Raw genomic sequence first — 26,623 nt, 5'->3', positions numbered from 1 at the left:
GTCTTCTGACAACAGAGCCCTTTTGGAAGACATTTGGCTTTTATTCCACCTTTGGTTTGGTTGATTTAATTTTGTTATGTTTTTTACTTGTAAACACTGAGAGTCCTTAGGGATTCAGCAATCTATAAACACAAAATAACAATAATAATTTAATATAAATAATAAAAAGCCACAGTATCAAGGAATAAATAGTAATATTTTATTTTAGGATTCTCAAGCCTTTTAGATTTGAGGCATGCATTTAGAATAATTTAGAATAACAGAGTTGGAAGGAACCTTGGAGGTCTTCTAGTCCAACTCCCTGCTTAGGCAGGAAACCCTACACCACTTCAGACAAATCTCTTCTTAAAAACTTCCAGTGTTGGAGAATTCACAACTTCTGGAGGCAAATTATTCCACTGGTTAATTGTTCTATCTGTCAGGAAATTTCTTCATAGTTCTATGTTGCTTCTCTTCTTGATTAGTTTCCATCCATTACTTCTTGCCCTACCCTCAGGTGCTTTGGAGAATAGCTTGACTCCCTCTTCTTTGTGATGGCCCCTGAGATATTGGAACACTGCTATCATGTCTCCCCTTGTCCTTCTTTTCATTAAACTAGACATACCCAGTTCCTGCAACAGTTCTTCATATGTTTTAGCCTCCAGTCCCCTAATCATTTTTGTTGCTCATCTCTGCCCTCTTTCTAGAGTCTCCACATCTTTTTTACATTGTGGCAACCAAAACTGGATGCAGTATTCCAAGTGTGGCCTTACCAAGGCATTATAAAGTGGTATTAACAGTTCACGTGATCTTGATTCTATCCCTCTGTTTATGCAGCCTAGAACTGTGTTGGGTTTTTTGGCAGCTGCTGCACACTGCTGGCTCATATTTAAATGGTGTCCATTAGGACTCCAAGATCTCTCTCACAGTTACTACTATTGAGCAAGGTACCACATATATGGTACCTGTGCATTTTGTTTTTCTTGCCTAAATGTAGAACCTTACTTTTTTCACCATTGAATTTCATTTTGTTAGATAGCGCCCAATGTTCAAGTCTGTCAAGATCCTTCTATATCTTAAGCCTATGTTCTAGAGTATTGGCTATTCCTGCCAGCTTGGTGACATCTGCAAATTTGATGAGTTCCCCATCTATCCTCTTGTCCAAGTCATTGATGAAGATGTTGAAGAATACTGGGCCTAAAACAGAGCTTTGGAGTACTCCACTGCATACTTCCCTCCATGCAGAACTATGTGAATCTGAATCAGGACCAAAATACTGTGAATATAATAGTTGAAATCATGTTACATTTAATTGTACATTAAAAAGTGGAATTATCTAGCTATTATACATAAAAACAGCTTCCAAGTAACATTTGGTTGCGTAAATTCCAGAGTAACATCAAAGGCATAAAATGTCTGGTAATTAAAAAAAAACTACTCACAGTGTAAAGCAAAGCTTTGTGATATTAAAGCAGGTGGCTCTGACATCTGCAGTTACAAGTCAATTGAGAGTTTAAGTTCTATCAAGAATTACTACTTTCAAGCATGGCTGGTGATTTTGGACAGCAGCACTTATGAAACCTTCAATCAGACTGTTCTATCACCACACATTTTCTAAAGCATCCCTGCTGTCAAAATTTGCAGGAGTTTAGAGAATCTAACCTTTAAGAAAGGTTAAAAATGTTGAAGATTGCTTCTGAGCAATTCTGTTGAATATTTTTGTTTCAAATAATAAAAATAATTGTTACAATGCATTGTTGGCCCACAATGCAAATAATCTTTATGGTTATTTGCTGAACAACAATTGTATAAAATGAGCCTAAATTATGAATCTTGCCATATGAATGATATGAGATTGATTGCAAATGTGAACACGCCAAGAAACAACCATACTGAATCCAATGAGATTTATAATTAAGGAACAACCTAAGTATACTGTTAAAAATAAAACATTTATACTGTATAAGATTTCATATTTGAAAAGTAGCCTATTTTTTAGGATGACATGCCATTGGGAGGATCTCTAACTTCTCCATATCAGAATGACAAAGATATAGAAAGTTATTGGGAAAATAATACTAATAAATATGAAATTATATTTGATCTAAATATCTGTAAATACACTTTTTAAAAAATTGTTTCGAGGCTTGTAGAGAAGGTATATTTGTTTCTGGATTTATTCTCTGAACTTTGAAGATGCAGGACATACCCAAAATAAAACATTTTCCTCAACTCATGTTTGTAATTTTCTTTATTCACTGGCTTGATAAATGAAAAAGACAGCCATCAATGGAACTATGTGTATAAGAGTTGCCTGGCATTTTTAAACCTTTATTTCTTGTCTGTTTTATAGGGAAAAAAAATAAGAAGTGGCAGGTCTGGAAAAAATTTTTAGTTTAGCTTTTCCTGAACAGCTTATACCAAAACCACTTAGATTTAAGTATGGTTACTATTTTGGAGGACTGCTTGGAAGTCCTTTAAAAAGTTAAGTTTTGGCTTGCCTATGCTCATTTGATAGAGAAAAATTATTTTTCCCACCATAGCTTTTAAAAAGCTTTTTAAAAGTCTTTCTTTTAAAAAATATTTCTTTAAACACTCAATGAAGAAATTGTAGACATAAAAAACAACATTAAGTACAAGAAATATCAAAAAGCAGAAAACATCATCATTACTTCTAATGTATCACTGAAGAGTTGAACTCAAGGGTTTGCTTATCACTAGCTTGGACTGTGGACTCATCCATACTTAGCTTCAAAAACCTGTTAATACCACTAGTCACTAGACTGATTACTAGACTGCAAAGGAGATGTCTGCTAATTTGGTTGTTGGCAGGCATTTTATAAAGCCATCCATTTCATACTTGAAATAATAGGGTCTGCTGTAAAAATGTCTTCCAACCAGAGAGGGCAAAAATAGATTTCTCATTGAAGCCTACTACTTATAGGAGATATCTCATCTCTTCAGCTTGACATGGTTCTCCTTGCACACCTCTGGCTTTAAAGCAGTAGAATCCTAAATGCAATGCTTTATGATTATCTCCCTCTTTCTACTATTATGCTGTTCATGACTTCAGAAAGAACAAGAAGTGGGAAGGAGGAATTGTAAAATTGGGGTGGTTGAGGTAGGATAGCTCTTACTGGCTGATATGTTCAGCTACTGGTTGGCTAGGCTGATCTGGAATTATGTTCCTACTAAGCATAACATTAATGAATCCCAAACAAAGCTAAATATATTTCTATTATTACATGGAATTGACAAATGGCAACAAAGCATTCTGAATAGACACTATGCATGGGACATATTGGAGTGGAGCAAGCCTAGGTTGTGGAATACTTGACATAACGTAACATCCACTCACCTTATCATGTGTTCTTGGGATCAATGAAATTTTAATGTTACAACAGGAATGTGTATGGGGTGTCCCATGGCTGATTATCATAGTGAATAAAATTTTATCAACTAAGTAATTGATACATTGCTCTGACTGTTAGGTAATTCTCCTATAAGAAATAACAGCATTGATTTTTTTATTAAGTTCTATGAAAAATAACCTGCACACAAAGAGGTAGTGAAAATGATATCCTATGGTCTATTGTAAAAAACCCACATTTGAACTCACACCTCAAGAAGTGTGGAAAACAGAAAAATATGATCATAAAAGCCAGTCCAACACAATCTACTAAAAAAGAAAAATAAGAAATCCAAGAAGAAACCACCATAGTTGCACAAAGAGCTCTCTGATAGACTGAAAGACATAGACTGAAAGGATAAGTACAAAAAATGGAAAGAGGGACACATAACTAAGGCAGAATATCAGCAGCTAGCCCAAATCTGCAAAAATGAAGTCAGGAAAGCAAAGACTCAGAATAAACAAAAACTTGCAACAAAAGTCAAAGATAATAATAAAAAAGTTTTTTTCAAGATATAAATAACAAAAAAAAAAAGTCAAGGAAACAGTCGGTCTACTAAAGAGAGAAGATGGCAAGGAAGTAACAGGCAGTACAGAGAAACTAGAGCTGCTTAACCCATGCTTCTTCTTCACACAAAAAGAAACTGTAGCCCAATCAACCAAAGAAAAACTAGAAATAAAGATTAAAATAAGCAAGAAAATGGTAAGAGAACACTGTCTGATCTTGATGAATATAAATCACTGGGACCTGACAGATTACATCCCAGAGTTCTGAAGGAGCTGGCAGATGTTATCTCAGAACCATTGCACCGTATTTTTCAAAAAATGTTCCTGGAGCATTGGGGAACTGCCAAAGGGTTGGAAAAGTCTTTAGTTATATTAGTCTACTTGGGATAGGAAGATCTCACAAATATAACTCATGCCCTCATAATTGCATATCTGTATTACTATAATACACTCCATTATGAAGCTGATCTTGAAGAACACCCAGAAATTCAGTTATTACAAAATATGGTGATTCGTTTATTTGCTGACACTCATCACCAAAAACATTACACCTTTATTCAAATTATACAATTCAAGTTGCTACTTATTACCTCTAAATCTCTACATGGTTTGACACGGAAATTCTTGTAGGAACACCATTTTTATTTGTAGAAATCACTAATAAACCGCTTAGAGAAGGGTGAAACGCTGTTATTAAGACTGGGTTATGTTTTGTCTCACAACTATTTTATCTCCTTGTCAAAGACAAAGAAAGGTCTTGGTTTTATTGGAACACCTGTGATAAAACACACAGTCCAAGTCCAAATTTATAAGGGGAAGATTTGTTAGGCAGAAAAGTTTGTTAATGCTATATGGTTCTGTATGTTTACATATTAAGATATCCAAAGGCACTGAAGGAAATAGGAGAGAATCTAGGAGAGAAATAGGAAAGGCCTAGAGGAAGGAGGGATGTGTAAAGGATGACCTCAGAAGGAGTTCTGGGAGTAGGTCCTAAAGGGTTAGGGTTAGATCAGGGGTGTCAAACTTGATTTAATTGAGGGCCACATCAGGATTGTGTTTGACCTCGGGGGGCTGGGGGACGTGGCTGGGGTGGACGTGACCAGGGCGGGTGTGGCCAGCTCAACATTAAGAGCCTTGATGGTACAGTGGTCTAAGCACCCTGTTATTAACACAGCTGCCTGCAATTACTGCTGGTTCGAATCTCTCCAAGGCTCAAGGTTGACTCAGTCTTCCATCCTTTCTAAGGTAGGTGAAATGAGGACCCAGTTTGTGGGAACAATAAGCTGACTTTGTATAAAATATACAAAAGTATGAAGGCTATTGCTTAATGCATTGTAAGCCGCCCTGAGTCTCCGGAGAAGGGCGGCATATAAATCAAATTTTAAAAAAAAATCACTTGTTGAGGCTCTGTTTTCGGCCACAACAGCCTCCTGTAGCCCTCTGCCAGCAAAAATGGAGCTCGGGGAGGCCGCGTGTGGCTCATCCAGGCTCTGTTTTCACTGGCAGAGGCACAGCGGGCCAGACCTTCATTGTTTCCAGGGCGGCCTTGTGGGCCAGATCTAAGCGCCTTGAGTTTGACACTCCTGGGTTAGATAATGGAGAAAAATAACTAATTTAAGAAAGACAAACTGAGTAGCAGATCAGAGAAGAATGATCCAGCAACTGGCATTTCAAAAACCTTTGGATAAAATGATTTTTCCTTCTTCCTTACCTCCTCTTTAACTTAAAAAAAAAGAGCAGGAAGCAAAAGTAAAAGCAAAGTTATCTGAAGAAGGATATGGCATAGATCCATTTTTTAAGTTTAGCAACTATATAGACAGGAGAATAATTGAAACAATTAAAGAAGTTCAAGGAAGTTCTGTAAATAAGTTTATATTAGACTGTTAAGCTATGTTTGTACTTAAAACAAGACAACTTTAAGAGAAAGATAATCATATGTATTGGAAGGATAAGCATAAATTATTTACTTTACTTGAATTGCAATAATAAACATCATTTTAATTGGAAGAAGAACATTGTATGTATGTCTGGATCAGTACTTGTCTCTTTGCCCCCAACATCTCTTTCCACAAGATACATATTATAGAAGTTAATAACTGCTGCTTTTCTGTGAAATTGCCTAAATACTGGAAAAGCCTGAGCTTGAAAGGATAGTGACCTTCAGGAAACTATTAAAAATGAAGGAATTATAGTGATTTATGATGCCAAGAATTATGTAATTGTAACTGTGTTTTTAATGATTTGTGGTTATTTATTTTAATTTGTTCCATGGATATTTCATTTTTGTTTTGGTTATTGTGAACTATCAGGAATTTGGGGATGAAGTATTGTAGGTTAAAAAAATTCAAATAAACAAAGAAATAAAAACAGAAACTCTAATTTATTAGCCTAGGTACTTAGTTCAGGAATCTTAATCTGATAACATTAAGATATAGGGCATACCTCTGCCACTAACTTGAAATTCTCAGATGATTTCACTTAATATAGATCTTTAAAGGTATGTGAAAGTGGAAGCTTGAGGAATCTACATTTCAAATGTTAAGGAGTAGCAGCATTTAAATATGAGTTCTGCAACAGCACTGTTGAACATTTTTGGAACAATTTTTAAAAAAATTTATGCAATTATAGAAATCGATTAATATAGTGGTGATATTTATTAAAAATAATACCATGTTAATTAAAAAAAACAGCATTATTCCCAGTTTAAAACACAAGAAACATCTTTTTTTGAAAAAATCTTTCATGAACCTTACTGATTCAGCTATCATATTGTGTATACAATTTATTGTAGAGAATTGTATTATAAACATTTTGCTTTTATAATCAGGCAGCCCAAGGAAAAAATCTTACTTTTGAAAAGGAGGAAAGAAAATCTTTTTTAAAAGAATACATACCTGACATACACCTTTTTAGATCTAACAATAATTCGTTCTAATTTGTGAACAAGAAAAAAAAAGATATTTTTTAAGCTGAACTTATTATATTTATTCATCCCAACTGCTCATTTGAAATAGTTAACTAGCAGACAGCAAGTATTCAGTACTTCAAATTTCCTTTATTGCTTCGGGCCTCCATTCTGTGTGCAAGATTAGGATGTGAAATCCTCTAAATGAAGTAGGAGTGGTCATGACCAATAGGTCAACACAGAATTGGCCTACTTCTGCCTTCTAAAGTCAGTGATGGGGAACTAAGTGTGGCCAAACAAGGAGCTTAGTTGGACTCTGCCCAAGAGGCTCAAAATTGCTGACTGTTGCCACATTCTTTCAATTTTAATAAAAGGCCTGGCTTAAACACTTGCTAGAGTGCCAGCTGCATTTACTAACTAAAAAAAGAATACAAGTGAAGCAAAGACATTTACTTAACATATGATCACTTCTTTCATTAGTAATTTTCTCTTCATTGCAACAAACGGCTGTAAATGGATTAATGGCACAGTTCCAGAAAGCATGTCACAGATCTCTTCCGACTATATAAACTGCTCTATAAAACATACCAAAAGAAGCTCACTTGTTCCTAACTTTCTATTAAAGTATCTTTTACAAGACAAATTTCCTATCAAGAGTAGCATACCATTTCAACACATCTATGGTAATCATAAAAAAAACCTCATAAAAGGATGTACTACTATTAAATGCTGAATATCACTACAATAAAATATTTTTGGTACATTTTAACTTTTCTGTTGCATAAAAAGAATAAAGCCATTTGTCCATTAATATACATAAATAAATGTACTACAATAATAAATATGAGAGATCAAGTCAAAAATATTTTATTAGTGTAGCTACTTTAGTCAGGATGGCCTCAACTCAAACTCTACAACCCTTAAATTGCCTGGTCCTATGCAAAGATATGCTGATCATAAAGATACTTGATTCTTCCTTTGACAAACTTAACAATAAGCAATGCTTCTCGTGAATATCCATACATAGCCATCAAGAAAGTACTCTTTCTTCAACTTAAAAAAGTTTTTTCATTAAAGTTTTGAAATATAAATGTATTAAATTTAACTAATGCAATAAGTAGGTAAAATCTGCCTAATGAATATGGAAATTCAACATTATCAGGAAATCAGGTGCATAAGATCTCAAACAACCATTTTCTGCTAAGGGGGCTCTTCCTGCAGAGTGCCTTGTCTTCAAAGGCCAGGTTGGCCCTCTCTCTGATAATATTTAGGAAGGTTGTGAAGACCTGACTATTTCAAAAATCTTTTGTCAATTTGAAGGAATTAAATGATGCTAGTCCTAAATGTAAAAGATAGCACTATGAGTATAATGAGGTTGTAGTTATTGTGATGCTTTATTCATTATTATTATGTTTTTGATAATGATTATATTCCCTGGTTTTTGTAAGCCACTTAGAGTTGGTTAGATTGAAGTGGCATAAAAGTCACAGCAGTAAATAAATATATTTTTTGGAAAAGATGTATGAAAGCGATTCAAGTTATTTAAAAACCAAAGCTTAAGGTAATCTGTTGATAACTCTATCCAGATTCTGCTTCAGTTAACAAAGGGGGGAAAAAAGGACACACATGCTTGAAAATAATTTAGTACTTTAGATGTCATACAAGCATTGTAACTCTCTGCTGTTCATTACAGTGGATAGATACTGTGCTTCTCTGAGGTACAAATCAGTTCTTCTGAATCCTTTTGAAATATGCACACCTCTAAAAAGTAGCAACAAGTCAACAATGATTACTGTAATTATATTACAAGGCTCATACAGAGTGGGTATAAGTTATTACTAAGACTGTGGAATTCATTCAACAGGGCTCTCTGGATTCTGCCCTGAAAAACCATAAAGCAGCTGCAGTTATGCAAAGGCTCATCACAGATACTTTAAAGTCCTCCAGAGGTTGTCTGGGCATGCGTGTACATGCAGAAATGATACTTCTCTGGAATAGGCTTTTGAAAATAAGTTATGGAAAATTGCTAGGAGTTATGATATGACATATTTGAGATCATTCTATTTAAGAATGTACAGATAAGAACAACATTAAATCCCAATAGTGTTCAATTGCTTTTTCAAACTACTGATAGTTTCAACCATCCATCTGTCTCAAGAATTATTGTAAAAGATTGTGCTGCAAATATGCGTTCTATAAAGATCTAATAAAACACTATCAAAAGCAAATAGTTCATATCTTCTGAGGTCTAACTTGCAATAGATTGTTGCACTGACACTTATCATTGGATGGTTCCTTAAGACAAGCAGAAGAAATTATATATGCAAATGTCATAATAGCATGGCCTTAATTCTAATTCTTCCTCCTCTTATTGCTTTCATGTCTTTTTTGAAGATTATATTAGTGTTTTAAATAATATTGAATAGTACATTTTTTATCCTCTATGATAGGTAATAGATGGGGATAACTCAATAAAGCTGCGAAGATGAATTGTTGGCAGAGTGAAGTGGTAGATTTTAATAATAGCTGTAAGTGGTAAGTGGTTCTGAGCTTTGAAGTCTACATAGCTTTGATGTAGTACTCCCTTAGTTAATCACTAGATAGTCTTGAAAGAAAAGACTTCCCAAATAGTATATTAAGTGTTACTATTTGAAATGTCCTTGTATATTTTTTTCAACACAGATTTCTCCTTCTCCATTCTGATATTTTAAAAGAAGTCTCTAATACATAAATTATGAATAAATATAGGGCTAGATCTATGATATTCAAAGACATTCAAAAGCATATTATTATTAGTAATAATATGAAAAGGGGTGATGCACAATGATTTTTTTGCAGATGTACCTTATTCTGTGTTCTAAAAGGAAATAAGAAAAAAATATCTCTGATGTGAAATAAAACATGAATGGGATGATATTTAACTTTCTATTTAAACTTTTTGTTCTGACAAAAAGTCTTAGAAGTAATAAAAAATAATTACAATTTACTTGTGAGACTATTTGTAACTTGGTAGTTTTTGTAATTTATATAAAGTTATTTGAATTAGCAAATGGAGCATTAACTTTTATTGTAGGCAAATTCAGCTCTACACAACTAAATTTGCTGAAGATATGTAAACACGTTTGAAGTAACACAGCTTTATATCCTTCATAGTCTGTATTTCATTAGATTTTCTTCTACATAAATTTTAACTGTCACATGCAACTCAAACTGCACAGTTGTTAGTCCAGTTTTGGCAGACAAGAATGTTAAAGCGGTTAGCCCTTAATGTTTTCTTTCCAGTGAAGAGATGATAATCTGTGCACAATTGTACATGAACTCTAAAATGAAGCTGCCACTCACCAAGTCCTATGCTTATGTAAACAGACAGGAATAAAGAATATGGCATGTGACTAGTAAATTATGAGAGAGCAACACCTCAAGGTTAGAGGTCCCTGAAGATTTCAACAAATCTCACCAGATATGGCAACAGATTAAGCAAAGAGACAGATTGCCCTCCAACCTTAACCTGTTAAGACCTTTGAAGTCTTACAGTGACCTCTATGCTGCTCTTTCATACTAGTTATTAGTTACACTAATTACAGCCTAATAGTATACTGGTGCCAGACATTTTTTTTTCTAAAGCCAGCTAGTGAAAGAATATGAAAAAAAACAGTATCTGCTCCAGCCAAATTGCAAGAGGCAAATTACAAGCTTCTATCCCCAGTTTATAACAGATCTTGTACTTTTTATATATAAAAAGACAATTCAATAATAGCACTGTGAAGCTTTAAAATGTATATGTGCTTTAAATAATCTTTAAATCAAACTGATCTTACTGTAAAAATTCAGATTTGAGATAGTCAGATAGATTGTTTTCTTAAAATGATGTTAACTTATACAATTACTGTATATCTGCTTAGAAATATGTCTGAGTTCAATGGAACTTTAAATAAATAAATACAGAATAGCACTGTAAAGGAATCTGTTGTTTCTTTTTTTAAAAAAGCAGATGTTTTAAATATTTGTCACCAATTTTGAGAATAACTTCTTTTATGTTAAACATCATAACTGTAGGGGTTTAGATACAGAACAAGTGCATGCCAATAATTATTATGGGAAATAATATTATCGCATATTATAAAGATACATTGGATGTATCTATTTTTGTATTTATACAAGGATGCTTCTGTGAGTTTTTTTGCTACTTCCTTCTACTTCTAACCAAAACAACAAATCAAAGAGTCCTAGTGAGGTTTTGCAGTGTGATGGCTGCAATGAAGAGAAAACTCACTTTAAAATTGGTGGAAAAAGTTGAGTAAGAGCACTACCCATACTGAAGCTTCTCAAATCATGTCCCACAGGTTTTCTACTTTTAATATAATTTAATATAAAAATATTTTTTAAAATGTACAGTTAGAAAATAAATTAAATAAGGAATCCTTTAAAAGCATATTTAAAATAATATACCTCTTAAAACTCTTTGAACACAGAGAAAACCACCAATATAATGACACCAGTGAACCAAAATGCCTTAAAATGGATTGTAGCAACTTATATGGATCAACATAAAACATAACTTAACTGAGAAGGTACTTGGGGAACACTACATAAGTAATAACTGATGGATGTGGACTTCCATTACAGCACAACTCAGTTGATAAATACTTAAGAGAACAGGTGCTTTGCAAAATAACCAGGCCATAAGGCGTTCTATAAGGTTTTGTACATCATGACAAGCACTTTCCATAGTAGTAGTCAAACAGGCAATGCCTTCAGATATGTTTGTATTATATTACCATCTTAGCACTCTATAAACATGCCATTTTGGGCTACCTGCAGCTTCTGCCCCTCCCATACAGCACACTGTAATAATTCATATTCTATTAAATATGTACTATTTAATAGAATATGCTGAGGTCTTACTGACACTCTAATATCCTGTAATAATATTATAATATTAGAGCCCGTAAGGCTTAGGCATATACACAGAGTAGGAGTGCTACTAAGTGCATGATAAAAATGCTCAAAAATTGAGCATACCTGTATATGAAAATGAAGATATCCTATGTTATTGGACACAGAACACACAATTCAACATATGTTGTATCATATTTTTTCAGTTATGAACATTATTTGTCACAAGAGAAGAATCAGATATCATAATTTTTAAAAAATGTTATACTATGAACTAGATTGCTACTGTTCTAGAAAATGAAAACAGAATTCCTTTCTCTACTTTAACTAATATAAAAAGTGACTCAACTTTTTCTTGAATATCAATATCTTATAGGAAATTTTTCTACAAGTTTTAAAATTCACATTTATTCACTAATATATCTTCTTTATTTTATTATTAAATAATAGTCTGTAATATCAAGTTATTTAAATAACAGATAAATTTATAAATATCTTCTCTGTCAATTAAAAACCCTTTCTAAATAGTGATACCTGAACTAAATACATGTGTGGATTTTGGAAGAGGGAAAGGAATATTTTCCACGATAATTATGGTTGCAATTCAAAAGCTTATTTTTATAATGACATAAATAGCAGTAACTCATTCATATTTACTCTTGAGTTTATTTTCTTAGATTTGCCCTCTGACATCCGGAGTCCTGGCCTTACTTTATATATTGCCTCCTTTTCCTTACAAGAGATTAATTCATTCATTTGTCAAGGCTTAGGCCTGCACATTAGAAAATATGGTACCATATTTATAGGAGGAATGAAATATTACAAAGTAGATTTAATATGGCTTGATCATCTATGATGGATTTAATGTTTTTGCAATACAATGTGAAAAAGTTTGCGAAAACATTCCTTTCTATCCTGCACTGAGTCAAGGAAGGATTAGAAGTGGGTTCCTGCACTAGGCAGTAAGTTGGGCCACATGACCTCTGAGATCCCTTCCAATCCTTACATTCGATGTATTCTATGAATATATTTGTGTTAGAACTTGAAAAGTTCATATATTTTTTCAAAACCAACTTATTAAAAGTATGGTTGCCATAAAGTAAATTTAATATTTTTTTTTAAGTTTCTCATTTTTAAAATGCATCCTGAATATGCATCAGCACACTGCATATACCATTTAAGTTGGTGGAATGTGGCAATTACATAGCCTTTAGATTAAACAATCTAGGTCATATAATCTGATGTGAGCATGCACAAAATCACAAGCAAACAGCTATTTTGTCCAGTACCACAACAACAAAACACAGGTAGAAGCTGACTTTTCTGACAAAGGAGATTGACTTCTAGCCATTACATCACATTGGTGGAAGAGATACAAAAAGTTGAACCTTGATTTCGTTATAAATAGCACATGCATTTAATACAATAGTAATTGTAATTGTAATTGTAGAATCCTTTGATATTAGTTTCATTAATTTTTCTATAATTAATTAATTTTCTATAATAAACCTTGGATGTTGTTCAGGTGTTTCCAATCCAGTTTGACAAGAGAATCATGGGAAGGGGCTGTTTAAGAGAGCAGAATGATATAAATAGATATAAATGAAGCTGGTTTGATTTTATGGTGTATAGGAATATATTTTCATGTACAGAATTATATGTGTGAGTTTAATTGTAAATTAAAATGTTAACGTGTATGTCAAAAAGTATGAAATAAAGTTATCAAGAGTGTTGCGAGTATATTTTCAAACAGCAGTGAATGACAGTAATGGAGGAGTCATAGATAAATTATGGGAAAAATGATATTAAAGGTTGTTTTTTTCATTATAAATGTAATACATAAGTACATCCACAGAAAAATAAATCCAAGTAATTTAGGTAAACATTAATATACTTGGAACAGCTGATAATACAGGGTTAGAAAAATAATCAGTTTTGTAATCTGTTTCACAAAAGCCATCAAGCTTCTTATTTCACTTCAAATTCTGATGTATAATATGCGTTTATTTTCACAGAATTTTGTTTAATATTCTTAAAATGTGGAATTTCAGAAAGTCCACTTGGGCTTTCTAAGAAAGTTTCCCCAACTCATAGTAAAAAATGATTTCTTGCAGCTGAAGAGACACAAAGCTAATTCACACTTGCAGTTTACAAGTCCACTAATCCACAATCAGATGAAGTGTGAACTCAGCTGCTCAGGAATAATTGTCCCCTAATCCTTAGCAATTTGCACTTCATTAATGAAGTGAGAATTAATCCTTACTACTATCCTGATGAATTGCATGAAGGGGTTGCTCCAATTCTGATGCCTCCATCCCAAATAATAGAGGTGGATCTAACAGGATAATTTTAGCCTTTGTTGTTATACACTTTCTTTGTGAAAGACAACATGCATTGTATAGAACATATTTGACTCACAATGTTCTAGGTATCTCACAGCAATGGATAGCACTGATACAGAATATACAAATAGAAAAAAGTAGAAAAATTTAGTCATTAAGGATAAGCAATATACTTCCTGACAATGTGTTAAATATGCTCATTTCTCTCCAAGGAACTGATGGTGAGATAATACTCCATTAACAAATGAAAAGAAGTGCTAGTATCTGACTGCTCCATTCATATAGTCATATATTCAAGAACAGTGGTACAGGGACCAAATTCAGTGAGTTTAAGATAAGCAAAGCACTGAAGTAAACAAGGAACTTTCTAATCAATAAGTAAATGAGCTTTTACCAATATTTTGACGGAGACCACAATTATTGTCATATGCAACTACTTCAATAGGCTTTATTGATGTTATATTATTCTTGTTTTTATTGTTACATTCTGATTTACTGTACTGTACACTAATATACACTATTTACAAAAGGGTGAAATTATTTTTAGAAATCAATATGAATGACCAGCCAATTTGTAATTATTTTTTTCATTATTTTGAGCTTTTTTGAGCTTAAGTACAATTGTACTTCTAAAAAATACATCTTCTCTATTTGCCTAAGTATAGGAGAGCAGAATGTTCTTAAGATTTTCTGATTTTGGCTAGAAAAAAATTTCAAACATCTATTCCATTAGACAGCAAAAAATTATATTTTTCTATATATCTTTGTTGCCATCTAAACTGCTTAAATATGGTCTGCTTTCTGAATGACAAATATGTCACACATTAGTCAAATTCTAGCAACAAAATATTCTATCTTTAACATTTAAGATTTTCTATTAATTTTCCTCCTGCATTGTATCCTCCTGCACAAAGGTGATATTAAGCTGGTTCAGACGGATTTGGGCGAACTGATAGCGGCGACTGTGGGTGGCCCGTTCCCGCCCACCTGCCCAGGCATAAAGACGTTCTACTTAGCCATGTTTTTGAGGCTGGGAGCATGCGTGGAAGGCGCACGCATGAGCAAAGCGGATGTGCAGAAGGCTGGGTGTATGTGCGGAAGGCACACACGTGCGTGAAGTGAGCGTGCACGTGTGGGTCGAACCAGTGGTAATCATTTCTGAAACCCACCACTGCTCCTGCATTATATCAAACATATTATATTTATCAGGATTTTTTAAAGAAATTCCTGCTTTTGCAATTTCAATTAAATTTTACTTACACATTTTCTTTACTTATGAATAGCCTTATGAATCAGATTAAATCTCAATTTATTTCTTGTAGTGGACAATCAAAAGCCTCCAAAGGATTTAGAAGCAGGATGATGCAGTTCAGTGATACCCAACTGAGTTAGCTACTAGGTTGTCAAAACTAATAAACCTGTCTTCCATTAAATTAATCTCCTTTTAATGTTATCCAGGTTTGTAGTAATTATCACATCAGATTAATTATGCGCTATTTGAATATGTCTTTCTTTGGTTTACTCTAAAAGTCTTTTTGTCAGTCACTCTCTCTTACTTGAACTCACCTCACAGGGTTGTTGGAAATTAGGAGAAGAGGAATATCGGGTATATTTGTTCCATTGAGTTACTTATTATGAAAAGGTGGGGTATAAATAAATAACTGAGAAAGTTAAAGAATACCAATAAACTATGTTTATGCTTTTTATTATCAACTATCAAAGCAGCAGTTAAGAAATGCCCCACAGCTAGCACTTGTTTAAGGAACAATGAAGGCTTTGGAAAAAAATGTTCAGATATCATGATGTGTCTATGTCTATAGAGGTGAGAAATGTGCAGGCAATGGCTTTCCTTGTGATATTCCAATTAGAAAGAAAGAAAACAAATTGTCTATATGGATCATAGACAAATTAACTTTAGCTGTCAGCTGAAATACAAATGATCAGGCTCGAATTATGATATTTTGGACATTTTATGCAAATGCCCAGTTATTTTGACAAGTCTACAATGTTGTGAAAGAGAAGCAGATGACCAGCAGAAAAGTGTATGGACTCAATTATAGCTGTGATCAGTTCACTGCTGGAAAACATGAAGGGCCAGGTTAGAGATAGATCATCCTGGGGAAGTCAATGTATGGGTTACTAATTGTCAACATCAAGTTTATAGCACATAATCAGTCAGTCAAATCAATGCAAGCATTTACTGTACATACTTCAATCATATACCCTCTCATTCACTGTTTTTCTGTACCTTAAATCTCCAGCTCCGTTTCTTGCCCCAGCTCCTGCCAACCTTACAGTTTAAAAGCATTCAAATGCAAGTAGATAAATAGGTACCACTTTGGTGGGAAGGTAACAGTGTTCCATGTGTCTCCACGTATAGTCATGCTGACAATATGACCATGGAAGTGCCTTTGGACAACACTGACTCCCTTGGCTAAGAAAGGGAGATGAACATTGCCCCCTAGAGTCAGGCATGACTGGACAGGGAAACCTTTACCTTTATCTTTACCTTAGATGTCAGGACACTGATTTGAATTGGTGACCCATTAAAATTCTAAAACATCAAAATTCTATTCAATAAACTAGTAATCTCCTGGTGGCAAGCAACTAGCTTATTTCAGGAACAGAGATTGCATACCTGCAGAAACACGTGGGCAATCAGGTAGCATGGACTCTACTGATGTATCCAGAGGTTCTGAACTTGATACCCAATTACAGCAATTCTGAAATTAAAGAGAACTTTGAATAATAAAATACCTTAGGTTTTTTTAACTATATTGTAGAAGCTTAATCATAGAGATTGTAATATCAGGACCAAAAAAATAAACTGGACTTGTATACTGAGGCTTGAGCTCATATAAGAGGAGAAGTAGCTATATATCTACAAATATTATTATATCTATGTATAAAACTTCAGGACCAAATTAAGAGCTTTTGTGTTTTGTAATTATATTAACATCTGAGGCAATTACATCCACAAATATTTCCTCTTACCTGGCAATGAAATTACCATGGCAGTAGCATTAACAGGTATAAGAACTATCTGACAACTTTTTTCCCTTTCATAAATCCCCAGATCAGCTGCCTCAGGTGAATGGCCAATATGGGCAGCTATATATTGTTGATTAATAAAAAATAAATAAATGACACCTCCACAAGGATTTAATATATTATACATGGAATTAATATGAGAGACAACTCAGGTGAGTAACATCTTAATGATGGAGAGTAATTATTTCATGTTATTCTCCATTGGATAGATCTCACTCAAATACTGTGTCCAGCTTGGGACATCACACTATTAAGGGAATGGTATACAAAATGGAAGAGGTAGAAAGTGGATGAACTTGGAAGGATGCCTTGGAAGATGAACTTGGAAGGATGCCTTGGAAGTTAAGTGGTGTCAAAAGAGATGGAAAGAATTAGAAATACTTTGTCCTTGAAAATAAATACTGAGGGGAGTCTACCATGCTTCAGATATCTTAACAGATGCATTAGTTCAAATAATCCATCCTAATTGGATATCTATCTTTTTCTGTACTTATGTAAAATTAATATGGTTAATCGGGCTAGAACTGACTCAAGTCTTAGATAAAATATAAGAGAGAAAGGTGAAATAGATTGTGGAAAATAAAATATGAATGATATTATGGATAATAAATCAGCATGAAATATCTTAATTTTACTAATCTATTAATTGCTTATTTCCTAATTAAGTTCTTTTACTTTTCAACTTCGGAATTTAAATATCATAGTGTTTTCTTCAAAGCTATTGCAATTTACTTTTCATAAATACTGATGGTCAAACAAAATAATCCACCAATTTTTTGTTAAAATATGAAGACATTTGATTTCATTTTTCTACAATTAAATACTTATAATAAAACATGAGGAATAAGAAAGAACTAAATACATGCATCCCAGATAAGTAATGGCTGACTGGCCTAATACTAAAATAACATGTATTGTATATTTTTAAATGATTGCTGCCACAGTTGTGCATTAAGGCATCCATCCTGGGAAGATTCTTGATTGGTAGATCAAGTGTCTTAGTATAGCTTCTTAAGTCATTCTGTCTGGAACAAAATGTCAGCTGTGTTTAGGTGAGGAGAGAATTTCTAAAGTAGTCTCCATCAATAAAGTCACAGCCATGAGTTTGAAAAGATTTGTCAAGGCAATCTAACTGTTCTGGGACCAGACAGAGGAGGAGGAACATAAAGAAGAGGTGCTGTATGAGATTAGAAACTGTTCACAGGCATTGCATATTTTGTAAGAAATACTAGATCAGTAAAACGATTGAACTGTGCAAAAAAAAAAAAAAAAGAAAAAGAAAAAAAAGCCAGGAAAGCATTTAAAAATATAACTGGCTAGTGTATTTGTTATCTTTTTACCTAATTGTGTGACGGTAATATTTCTGTATTTCATAAAGACTTTAAAATGCACATTTGCAGACCAGTTTTTAATTAACACCTGAAAGTGGAATTGGAATTTTTATAAGCTATTATACGTTTGACATAGATAAAATTAATATTTCTACTGATATAACATTACATCAGAGAATTTAAGAGAACACCAAAGATTTCAACAAAATTAACTTACTTATCCTATATACAATGAGCCATTGGCTATAAGAATTAAGTATGCAGACTGAAGATACGAAAATGGAAAATTTGTTTTATCAGTCATCACAATGTCTTACAAAATTTTAAAAATAGGACTTCTACTGGCATTAAAATATGTATGCTGTGATAAAGGTAGATAGGTGCAATGAAAAATTGCTATTGTTCACTATTCATTCTTTCAGTAACAGCAATTACCACTGCATGTACAAAGCAACAGAGAAAAAAATGAATTATTATTCAATCTCTCAATCTAAACCCAATATAGTAATAATATACCCCGATGGCATGATGTAGTTTAGAAACACATCTAAAATTCATGTAATATAACACTGTTTAGATGAGATTCTTTGAGTATCCCATCCATATTTTAATTCACTAGTTTCTGAAAATAAAAGCACAGGTAATGGATTGTCTTATTTAAATGTACTTCAGTAACAATTAGTTATTAGGTTAAAATGGGAGATGTAAATTTTAATGCTTTGCTCCTGATGGTATATATTCAATGTTCTGAATTTTCATAATATAATATTTCTTTTTCTCAGCAAGTTTTTCAACTTGAGTATTTTATTCAATTGCCAAAAAAAAGATAAACACAGAAAACTTTGTTATTGGTATTTACTAGAAATATAAAGAAAAATGTGAGATTTCTAATGAGTTGCATTTTCAGAGTAGCATTTCCATATTTAAGAGTTAGGAAGACATTTTAAAGAAATATTTATATCAACCAATTCCCAAATGAATATATGCTTATTTGTTTATTTACTAGAATGTGCCATTCCAATCACAAAAGACTCTTAGTGGCTTATATTTCTTTTAATCCAGTAATATTAAAATTAAACAATATACCAAACAAGTGAACTAATAGTAGCAAAACAATAAAGTTAGTGATCTATATGAAAGAAATACGTTGAAGTGGTTTGGTTATGAGGAGAATGAACGAGAACCCAGAAAACATGCACATGATGGAATAGTAGGTTAAGAAGAAGGTGAAGACAATAAAAGTTATGATTGGATGGAATTGACATCCTCAGAAACATTGAAAAATTTAAAGAAAGATAGTTTGCAATGTTAGAAAGGAATGAATAGATAATGTAAACCAGATTTAAGTTAGATTTCCTCTTCTCTTCTGCATTTCTTTTCTTAATTATATCATTTTTTTCTGCACTCCAAATACAACTAACCCAAAGCAAAACAGCATTATGGTAAGTATGTATGCATATATACCTTAGACATAATGTTTAGTGAAACTCTTTGATGATCAGAATTGGATTTTAACAATGATCTGGAGTTTGTATGGAAAAATTATGCCTGCTGGATGAATTGAATAAAGTTCATAGTCTTTTTATAAGTCTTTATGTACAAGGGCATTAATGTCCTCATAAGGGAAAATTGTAAAAGCAGGAAGAAGGATGTGCTGCTCCTAATAATGAGAATGATAATTGGCCAGTTTGTGCACTTGGTTATTAGAACACAGCCTTACCTCTCGCAGCCACTCTCGAACAATTTTATCAGCTTCTTGATGCCACACATTATGAACTGAATCTGTCAATGCCACTGCAGTAACTTTATTTTTTACTTCTATTTCTCGCTGAATCATCTGTGGAAAATATAAGTACAAAAAATAATTAAAACATGAAAAAAACATCTAATGTAAATAGTCAGTGAAATGCTTCCATTGATCTAGAGGTTCACTAGTGAAAGTGGAAAATATTCAATAACAACCTTTTCCAAGTTTCATTTCTGCCTTGCAGAAAACACTATTTATATCCTACAATCTTACTGAGCCTTCATTTTCATTTATTCACATCACTTTCTGGTCAACATAACTTTCTTAGATTCTCAGAATCTCTCTGGAATTATTTACTACTCAAACATTAATTAAAATATCTTTTCACTGCTTCTGATGTTGGAAAACACATAGAGGTGTACAAGATGGAAACAATATTATATGCATTGTATCCTGCTTTTAGTTACGTTTATAAGATATTGTAACTTGGCTTGCATGTAACACTAAACCAGTTTACTTTAGACACAGCATTTTGAGTATGCAAGTCACAGATATTCCTAACAAATGCAGTTAATTTTATTTATTTTTCTTTCCATATCACCCCTGCTTCATTTCACTCCTGAAGATATATGCAAGTGTTTTGTTTTTCAATCACTGCATAATTGGGTCTTTTCCTATGCATTGATTACAAAAGTTGACTAGGGAATTTAAATGCAAATATAGATATTTGTAATAATAAATTCAATCTATAAGTAATAAAAGAGTGAGATACTATTGCATAATGTAATTGAACACAGTAGCAGCAACTGCAGAATTTTTTTAAATAAAAAAGTGTAATTGAACTTCTTGAACTTGTATTTTAACTTGCCAATGTATATTTTAATAGACCTTTTAAACAGACAAAAAGAACAGGAAGAGTACTTCCCAAGAGTGACATGTCAATCCCAAATCATGCCTATGATTATTGAGTGTTATCCTTAAATTATAGTTAATGAACTTCCTCATGATGAGATAGAAAAAGAATAATTAAACTAAAGGAAGTATGATGAGTATGGTTATAACACAGCAATTCTATATATCTTTTCAACTGTGGCTTATGTATTATTAACCCCCCCCCCAAAAAAACAGTACACTACAGAATACAAGATTAGAATGCAAGATAAAGAATAAGAGAATGAAGAATTGTTAAAATAAATAACATTAAAACCCAAAGCATCACAACTGGTATTGTGGACAGTATGACACTAAAAATATTTAGTTTTCATTTTTTTTCCCACTAGAAATCACTGAATTTTTCTTTTCAGCTAACTTAGCACTTTAATATTACTATCCTTTACTGACTATATCTACATTTTAAATATAATTTTAAACTACTACTTTTAAGACATGACACTAAAGTATCCATTTACCTGGACAACAATTCCTGTATTTATAAAAAAACTAATTTTATACAATCAGTTTTATCTAGTTGATATATTTGTGGTAACTGCCAAATTTAAAAACAGACATCTGTGGGTTTTATTTTAACTGGGCTTCCTCACTATATAGTAGTACATGAGTCATATAATAATTTTGTGCAATAATTGTACACGATTACTAGCTGTTGATCCAGTCAAAGTAAGAGACAGAATGTAGTAGCATCACAATTAAGAATATAACATTTTAAACCAATATTTTAAGAACTAGACTAGATAAAATGTCTTTCTAACCCAGCACTCAGTTTTAAATATTTATCAGCCTAGTAACCTCAGAAAAGTCCTGTACTGGAGATTATGTTGCAGATTATGTGGCACACAAATTATGCAGGATAGAAGGCAAAACTTTTATTAATTAAACAGTAATGGTTTAAAACCTGGTTTTGGTACAGAGAAATCATACATGCACTATAATTTAGAAATCCTTCAGCCCAGTGCTTTTAAGACTTAATTTGACAGCCAAATTTTCTTATTCCTTACTTTTTCTTTGTAGGAATGAACATTTGGTACATTTCTGCAGATAAAAAGGGGAAATAAAGCTACTAAGTAAAGTTGTAGATGTTGTTTTATAACCTGCAGCTTATTAACTCAGCTCTACACTAATTTTAAAGTAGCTTTCTAACTCTCATGACCAGAGGAAATGAAATCATGTATCAGTGGAACTAAAGAAAAAGTAGGTAATATTTTTGAGTTGCTGGGCGTAACTGAAAAACTGAGAGTATATTATAGATATGTAATTTGAAGTTGACACACTTCCAAACATATAACTGGACAATAGCCTATGGACTCTGAAAACAGACAAGTTTGACAATGAACTTGGGAGGCTGGGCAAATAGAAATTTACAACATTTTATGAGGATTTAATGAAGTTAGATTTCAGTTATATCAGTTTAGTGTAGCGGTTAAGATGTCAGGCTAGAAATTGGGAAATTGTGAATCTAATTCCTGCTATAAGCATGAAGCCAGCTGGGTGATCCTTGGCCAGTCATTCTAAGCTTAAAAGATAGGCTTTAAGTCTATGCTTAAAAGATAGTCAAATACAGGACTTCTGTGACTGACACAAAGACCAAAAGTATTAAGAAAATGAAGTATAAAGAGATTGAAATGGGTTCACAGAAGGCAATAATAAAGTATGAATTCCATAAAGATGAAGATGATTACTATACTTTTGGTGAAAATACAGGGAGCAGTTGTAAGGTTGATAGAATTAAATGACTACATATAACACTAGATTCCTTGCTGCAAGCAGCTTACCCATCCCTAGAATATCAAATCACGTACATCACCAACATCACTAGAAGAGGAACTCATCACTGATCCTCCTGAGTTGGATTAAACACGCTAATTCAAAGCCTGACAGGCTTAAGTAATGAGCATATGAAGAGCTCTAAATGGTACTTGCAGCATACAGCAGAATCCTAATAAAATCTTGAGATCACAAGATGAAAAAGAAAGGCATTGCTTTTGAATGGAAGAAATATTACAGGTAAAGTATCTGTAGATATTTCTAACAGGAAAGCCTGAAGTTGCTGGTGAGACAAAAGCAATAATGGAAACAAGGCAATAATGAAAACAAAAATATATAAACAGGCAAAGGAAGTAAATTAGCTAAAAGAAATAGAAGAACAATAATACAGTAAATAAACAGTAAATACTGTAAATTTGTTGCAGTAAGAATAGCAAAGGAAGAAAACAGAAAAACTACACTTAAGGACCAAAGGTAAAGCTTAGCCAGTTGAGTCCAAAAACTTTCTGATATTGTAGGCCTGATTCTACCAACGGAGCCAATCGCAATAACTTCATCCAAGGATGAATAAAACATTGTGGCACAGCCACCTGTGCAAACAATTGTTCAGGTTTGGCCAAAAGCAAAGGATATACATAATCCTGGTGAGCATCCTGCCTTGTGCTTGGAAGATAATAAAGAATTGGTTCTGGTATCATAAAGCAGTTAAAATAACTGCTTCATATAGAATGTATTACAATAGCTTTGCCCTGAGATTATAAAAAAGGTATGAGACAATAATGATTACACTCTTTTTAATTAGGTGGAGTTTGTATAAAGCAGATTCAGTTCAGGAACACGATATGATTGAACCTAAAGTAAATGAAAGATACATTTTATTGCATTTTAATTTTAAGGGACAGGTAGTCCTCACTGGGTGGAATGGATGGAACAATGGATGGAAACTAATTAAGGAGAGAATCAATCTAAGACGGAATTTCCTCATAGTGAGAACAATAAACCAGTGGAACGGCTTGCCTTCAGAAGTTGTGGGTGTTTCCTCACTCTTGAAAAAGAGATTGGACAGCCATTTGTCTGAAATGGTATAGGGTACCCTGCTTGAACAAGAGGTTGGATTAGAAGACTAGAAGATTTCCAACTCTGTTATTCTCAATTGACCAACATTTGTTCAGAAGTATTTGAAATTATAACAGAGCTGAAAAAAGGGTAGTTATGCCTGGTACTTGAAATTATCATGGTGGCGGTGTCCCCACGGTCATGTGATCAAAATTTGGGTGCTTGTCAACCCACCAGCACCAATGACCATAGGGGCACTTTAAGTCCTTCCACCCAGCCATCTCTCCCATCTCTGCCATTTTGACTGCCCTGCACTTCACTACCTTTGTTACCCTGGGCTCTGTTGGCCCTGCCATCTTGTCCAAATTACATACAGCCTTTTTGCAAGGATTTGGAAAGATTCAAAGCCTTGCAAGGCCAAATGTGATTTGTTTAAGGCCATAAGTAAACCCAGGAAGAAGGTCTAGCACAGATAGAATCTGTAATGCAAAGAACCAGACTGGGCATGCCTCATCAGCAGTGGGTGAAAAAAAGATTGTGAAGGTCAGCTGGGGGCAGCAAAGTCAGTGAAACCCATTATGGCAGGGCTGGCAGAAGTGTAGATTGCAAGGAAGCCAAAAGAGCTCCTCTCTGAGAGAGATGGGCAGTTAATAAGTGTGATAAATTAATAAGCACATAAATAAATGATATATAGATATAAGATAGATAGATAGATAGATAGATAGATAGATAGATAGATAGATAGATAGATAGGCAGAGATGGAGTGGGGTGGGAGCCATTCCCTTAACTTACTGAGGTTTGGGGCTGGAAAGGACCAAGTCAGGAATGGCTTGGATCAGGGGGGTCCTCACCTAATGACCAGTGGGATTTGATTAATGAAGACAATGGAAAGTGCTGGGATTGCTGTTGATTCATGTGACATTATGCTTTACAGCCTCATTGCTTAGCAACAAAAATTCCAGTCCCAATTGCCACAATTAACAAAGGACTACTTGTACAACAATTATCTATTTCAAGCTGATTTGGCAGTGTGAATACCGTATTACAGTATCTTACCACTATGCTTTGGTTATTCCAATTTAGTCATTCAATCCATGCTACCTGGTTTTTAGTGCTTAAGCGCTAAATTACATTTACTACACTGATGTTCTCTCAGGTGTACTTTCCTATATCAGTCACTCATGTTGTAATAGAAAATATATAATAGCATTTTTGTACAAATAAGAAGTTGATATTATTTACTTTACAGTACCTAAGGATACATCTTTATTTAAGACCAATAAAATCTATTCTATGTATACAAATGCTTGCAAGTAATACACTTCAGACTTAATAAACGCACTGAGAGATTTCTCTCGACTATTACTTTTTCTTAGTTCATTGTTAAAAATTATAGGCAAATGTGATAGCTGTTCATAGGATACCTGCTTACCTTTTGGCTTCAGTCTTCTTTGGCTAAGATACCAACCTGTTATTCGAATATTACATTCTTCTGCACTGTCTAACTCATTCACTATGTCTTGTGTGTCTGGCCTCTAAACTTGGCTCTTATTTTCCATACAAATACAGAATATCACATGTCCCAGAGGTGGTATTCAGCAGGTTCTGATCAGTTCTAGACAACTGGTAGCGGAAATTTTGAGTAGTTCAGAGAACCAGTAAATACCATCTCTGACTGGCCCCGCACCCATCTATTCTTTGCTTCCCGAGTCCCAGCTGATCTGGAGGAAATGAGGATTTTGCAGTAACCTTCCCCTGGAGTGGGGAGGGAATGCAGATTTTACAGTATCCTTCCCCTGGAGTGGGGTGGGAATGGAGATTTTACTGTATCCTTCCCCTGCCACATCCACCATGCCACGCCCACCAAGTCATGCCACACCCACAGAACCGGTAGTAAAAAAATTTGAATCCCACCACTGACATGTCCATATGCAATTGAGTCAGGCCTGCTGAATACTTGCTTTCATTTCTCAACCATATAAAGCAATATGCTTTTGTCCCATGCTAAATGAGAGTTTTCATTTTCTGTACTGGTAATCTATTACTTTTGCAGCTTCTCTTCTGGCTTTTTCCTTTTCTAAAACGCTTCTAACTTTTGACACAAATTTTGAATGATACCAAAGATGTTAGAGGGATAAAAAAGTTGTTTGCAAGTTTGGGGGAGATAAATTAGAAACGATCTGTTGTGGTGAAAGAAGCAGATAATATTGGTGTATTTGAATGCAATACTGGATACATATAGAAATCTTCACGTGTAAACACTAATGTGTTTAATTTATAACACAATACAAAACAGAAAACCGAGTCATTCTAATAAGAATGGCAATAAATATCACTTAATAGTACTTTCTTCTGAGTAATCTCATATACTTAGTATGTCAAATTAGGAATTATTTTGGAATATAAGTGAATTATATCCAATTATAAAGCTGTTTCTGAGAAAAAAATAACAGAAAAAAATTCTTTCTACTCTTGAAAACCAGATATAGAATTAATCATGACAAAGCAGATTTCATTCACACTGTCTTATCAATGTTTTGTATCATTTTCTGAAAGAATTCTTTCTAGACAGAAAGAGGTCATTTCATCTCATTTACAGAAAAATACTCAACTGAGCATGCCAACATGTGTGCTAATTCTAACTTCAGGAGGCACTGATGTAGTTAACAAAGACTACT

The 26,623-nt window shown here is 33.5% G+C and overlaps 1 protein-coding gene across 5 annotated transcripts in view; it reads right to left on the bottom strand.

Annotated features, from left to right (window-relative positions):
* The window catches only part of ARB2A (ARB2 cotranscriptional regulator A), a 224,095-nt gene that overhangs the window by 58,350 nt on the left and 139,122 nt on the right, over positions 1-26,623 (bottom strand). For 4 of the 5 annotated variants that reach the window (XM_070935758.1, XM_070935760.1, XM_070935759.1 and 1 more), the window contains 2 exons: positions 20,141-20,257; positions 16,677-16,761 (listed from right to left, as the gene is read on the bottom strand). In XM_070935758.1, coding sequence (XP_070791859.1) covers positions 16,677-16,761; positions 20,141-20,257 — 202 coding nt within the window. Of the gene's footprint in view, positions 1-1,025; positions 1,256-16,676; positions 16,762-20,140; positions 20,258-26,623 lie in introns of those variants that run through there. The other variant, XM_070935762.1, reaches the window with a different exon arrangement.

The sequence above is a fragment of the Pituophis catenifer genome, unplaced genomic scaffold (assembly GCF_029215685.1).
Source record: "Pituophis catenifer annectens isolate HBS135680 unplaced genomic scaffold, rPitCat1.0.hap2 SCAF_2, whole genome shotgun sequence".
In the NCBI taxonomy this organism is placed as follows: Eukaryota; Metazoa; Chordata; class Lepidosauria; order Squamata; family Colubridae; genus Pituophis; species Pituophis catenifer.
Note: the sequence above shows the minus strand (reverse complement) of the source record. Positions and strands in the feature narration are given on the sequence as shown.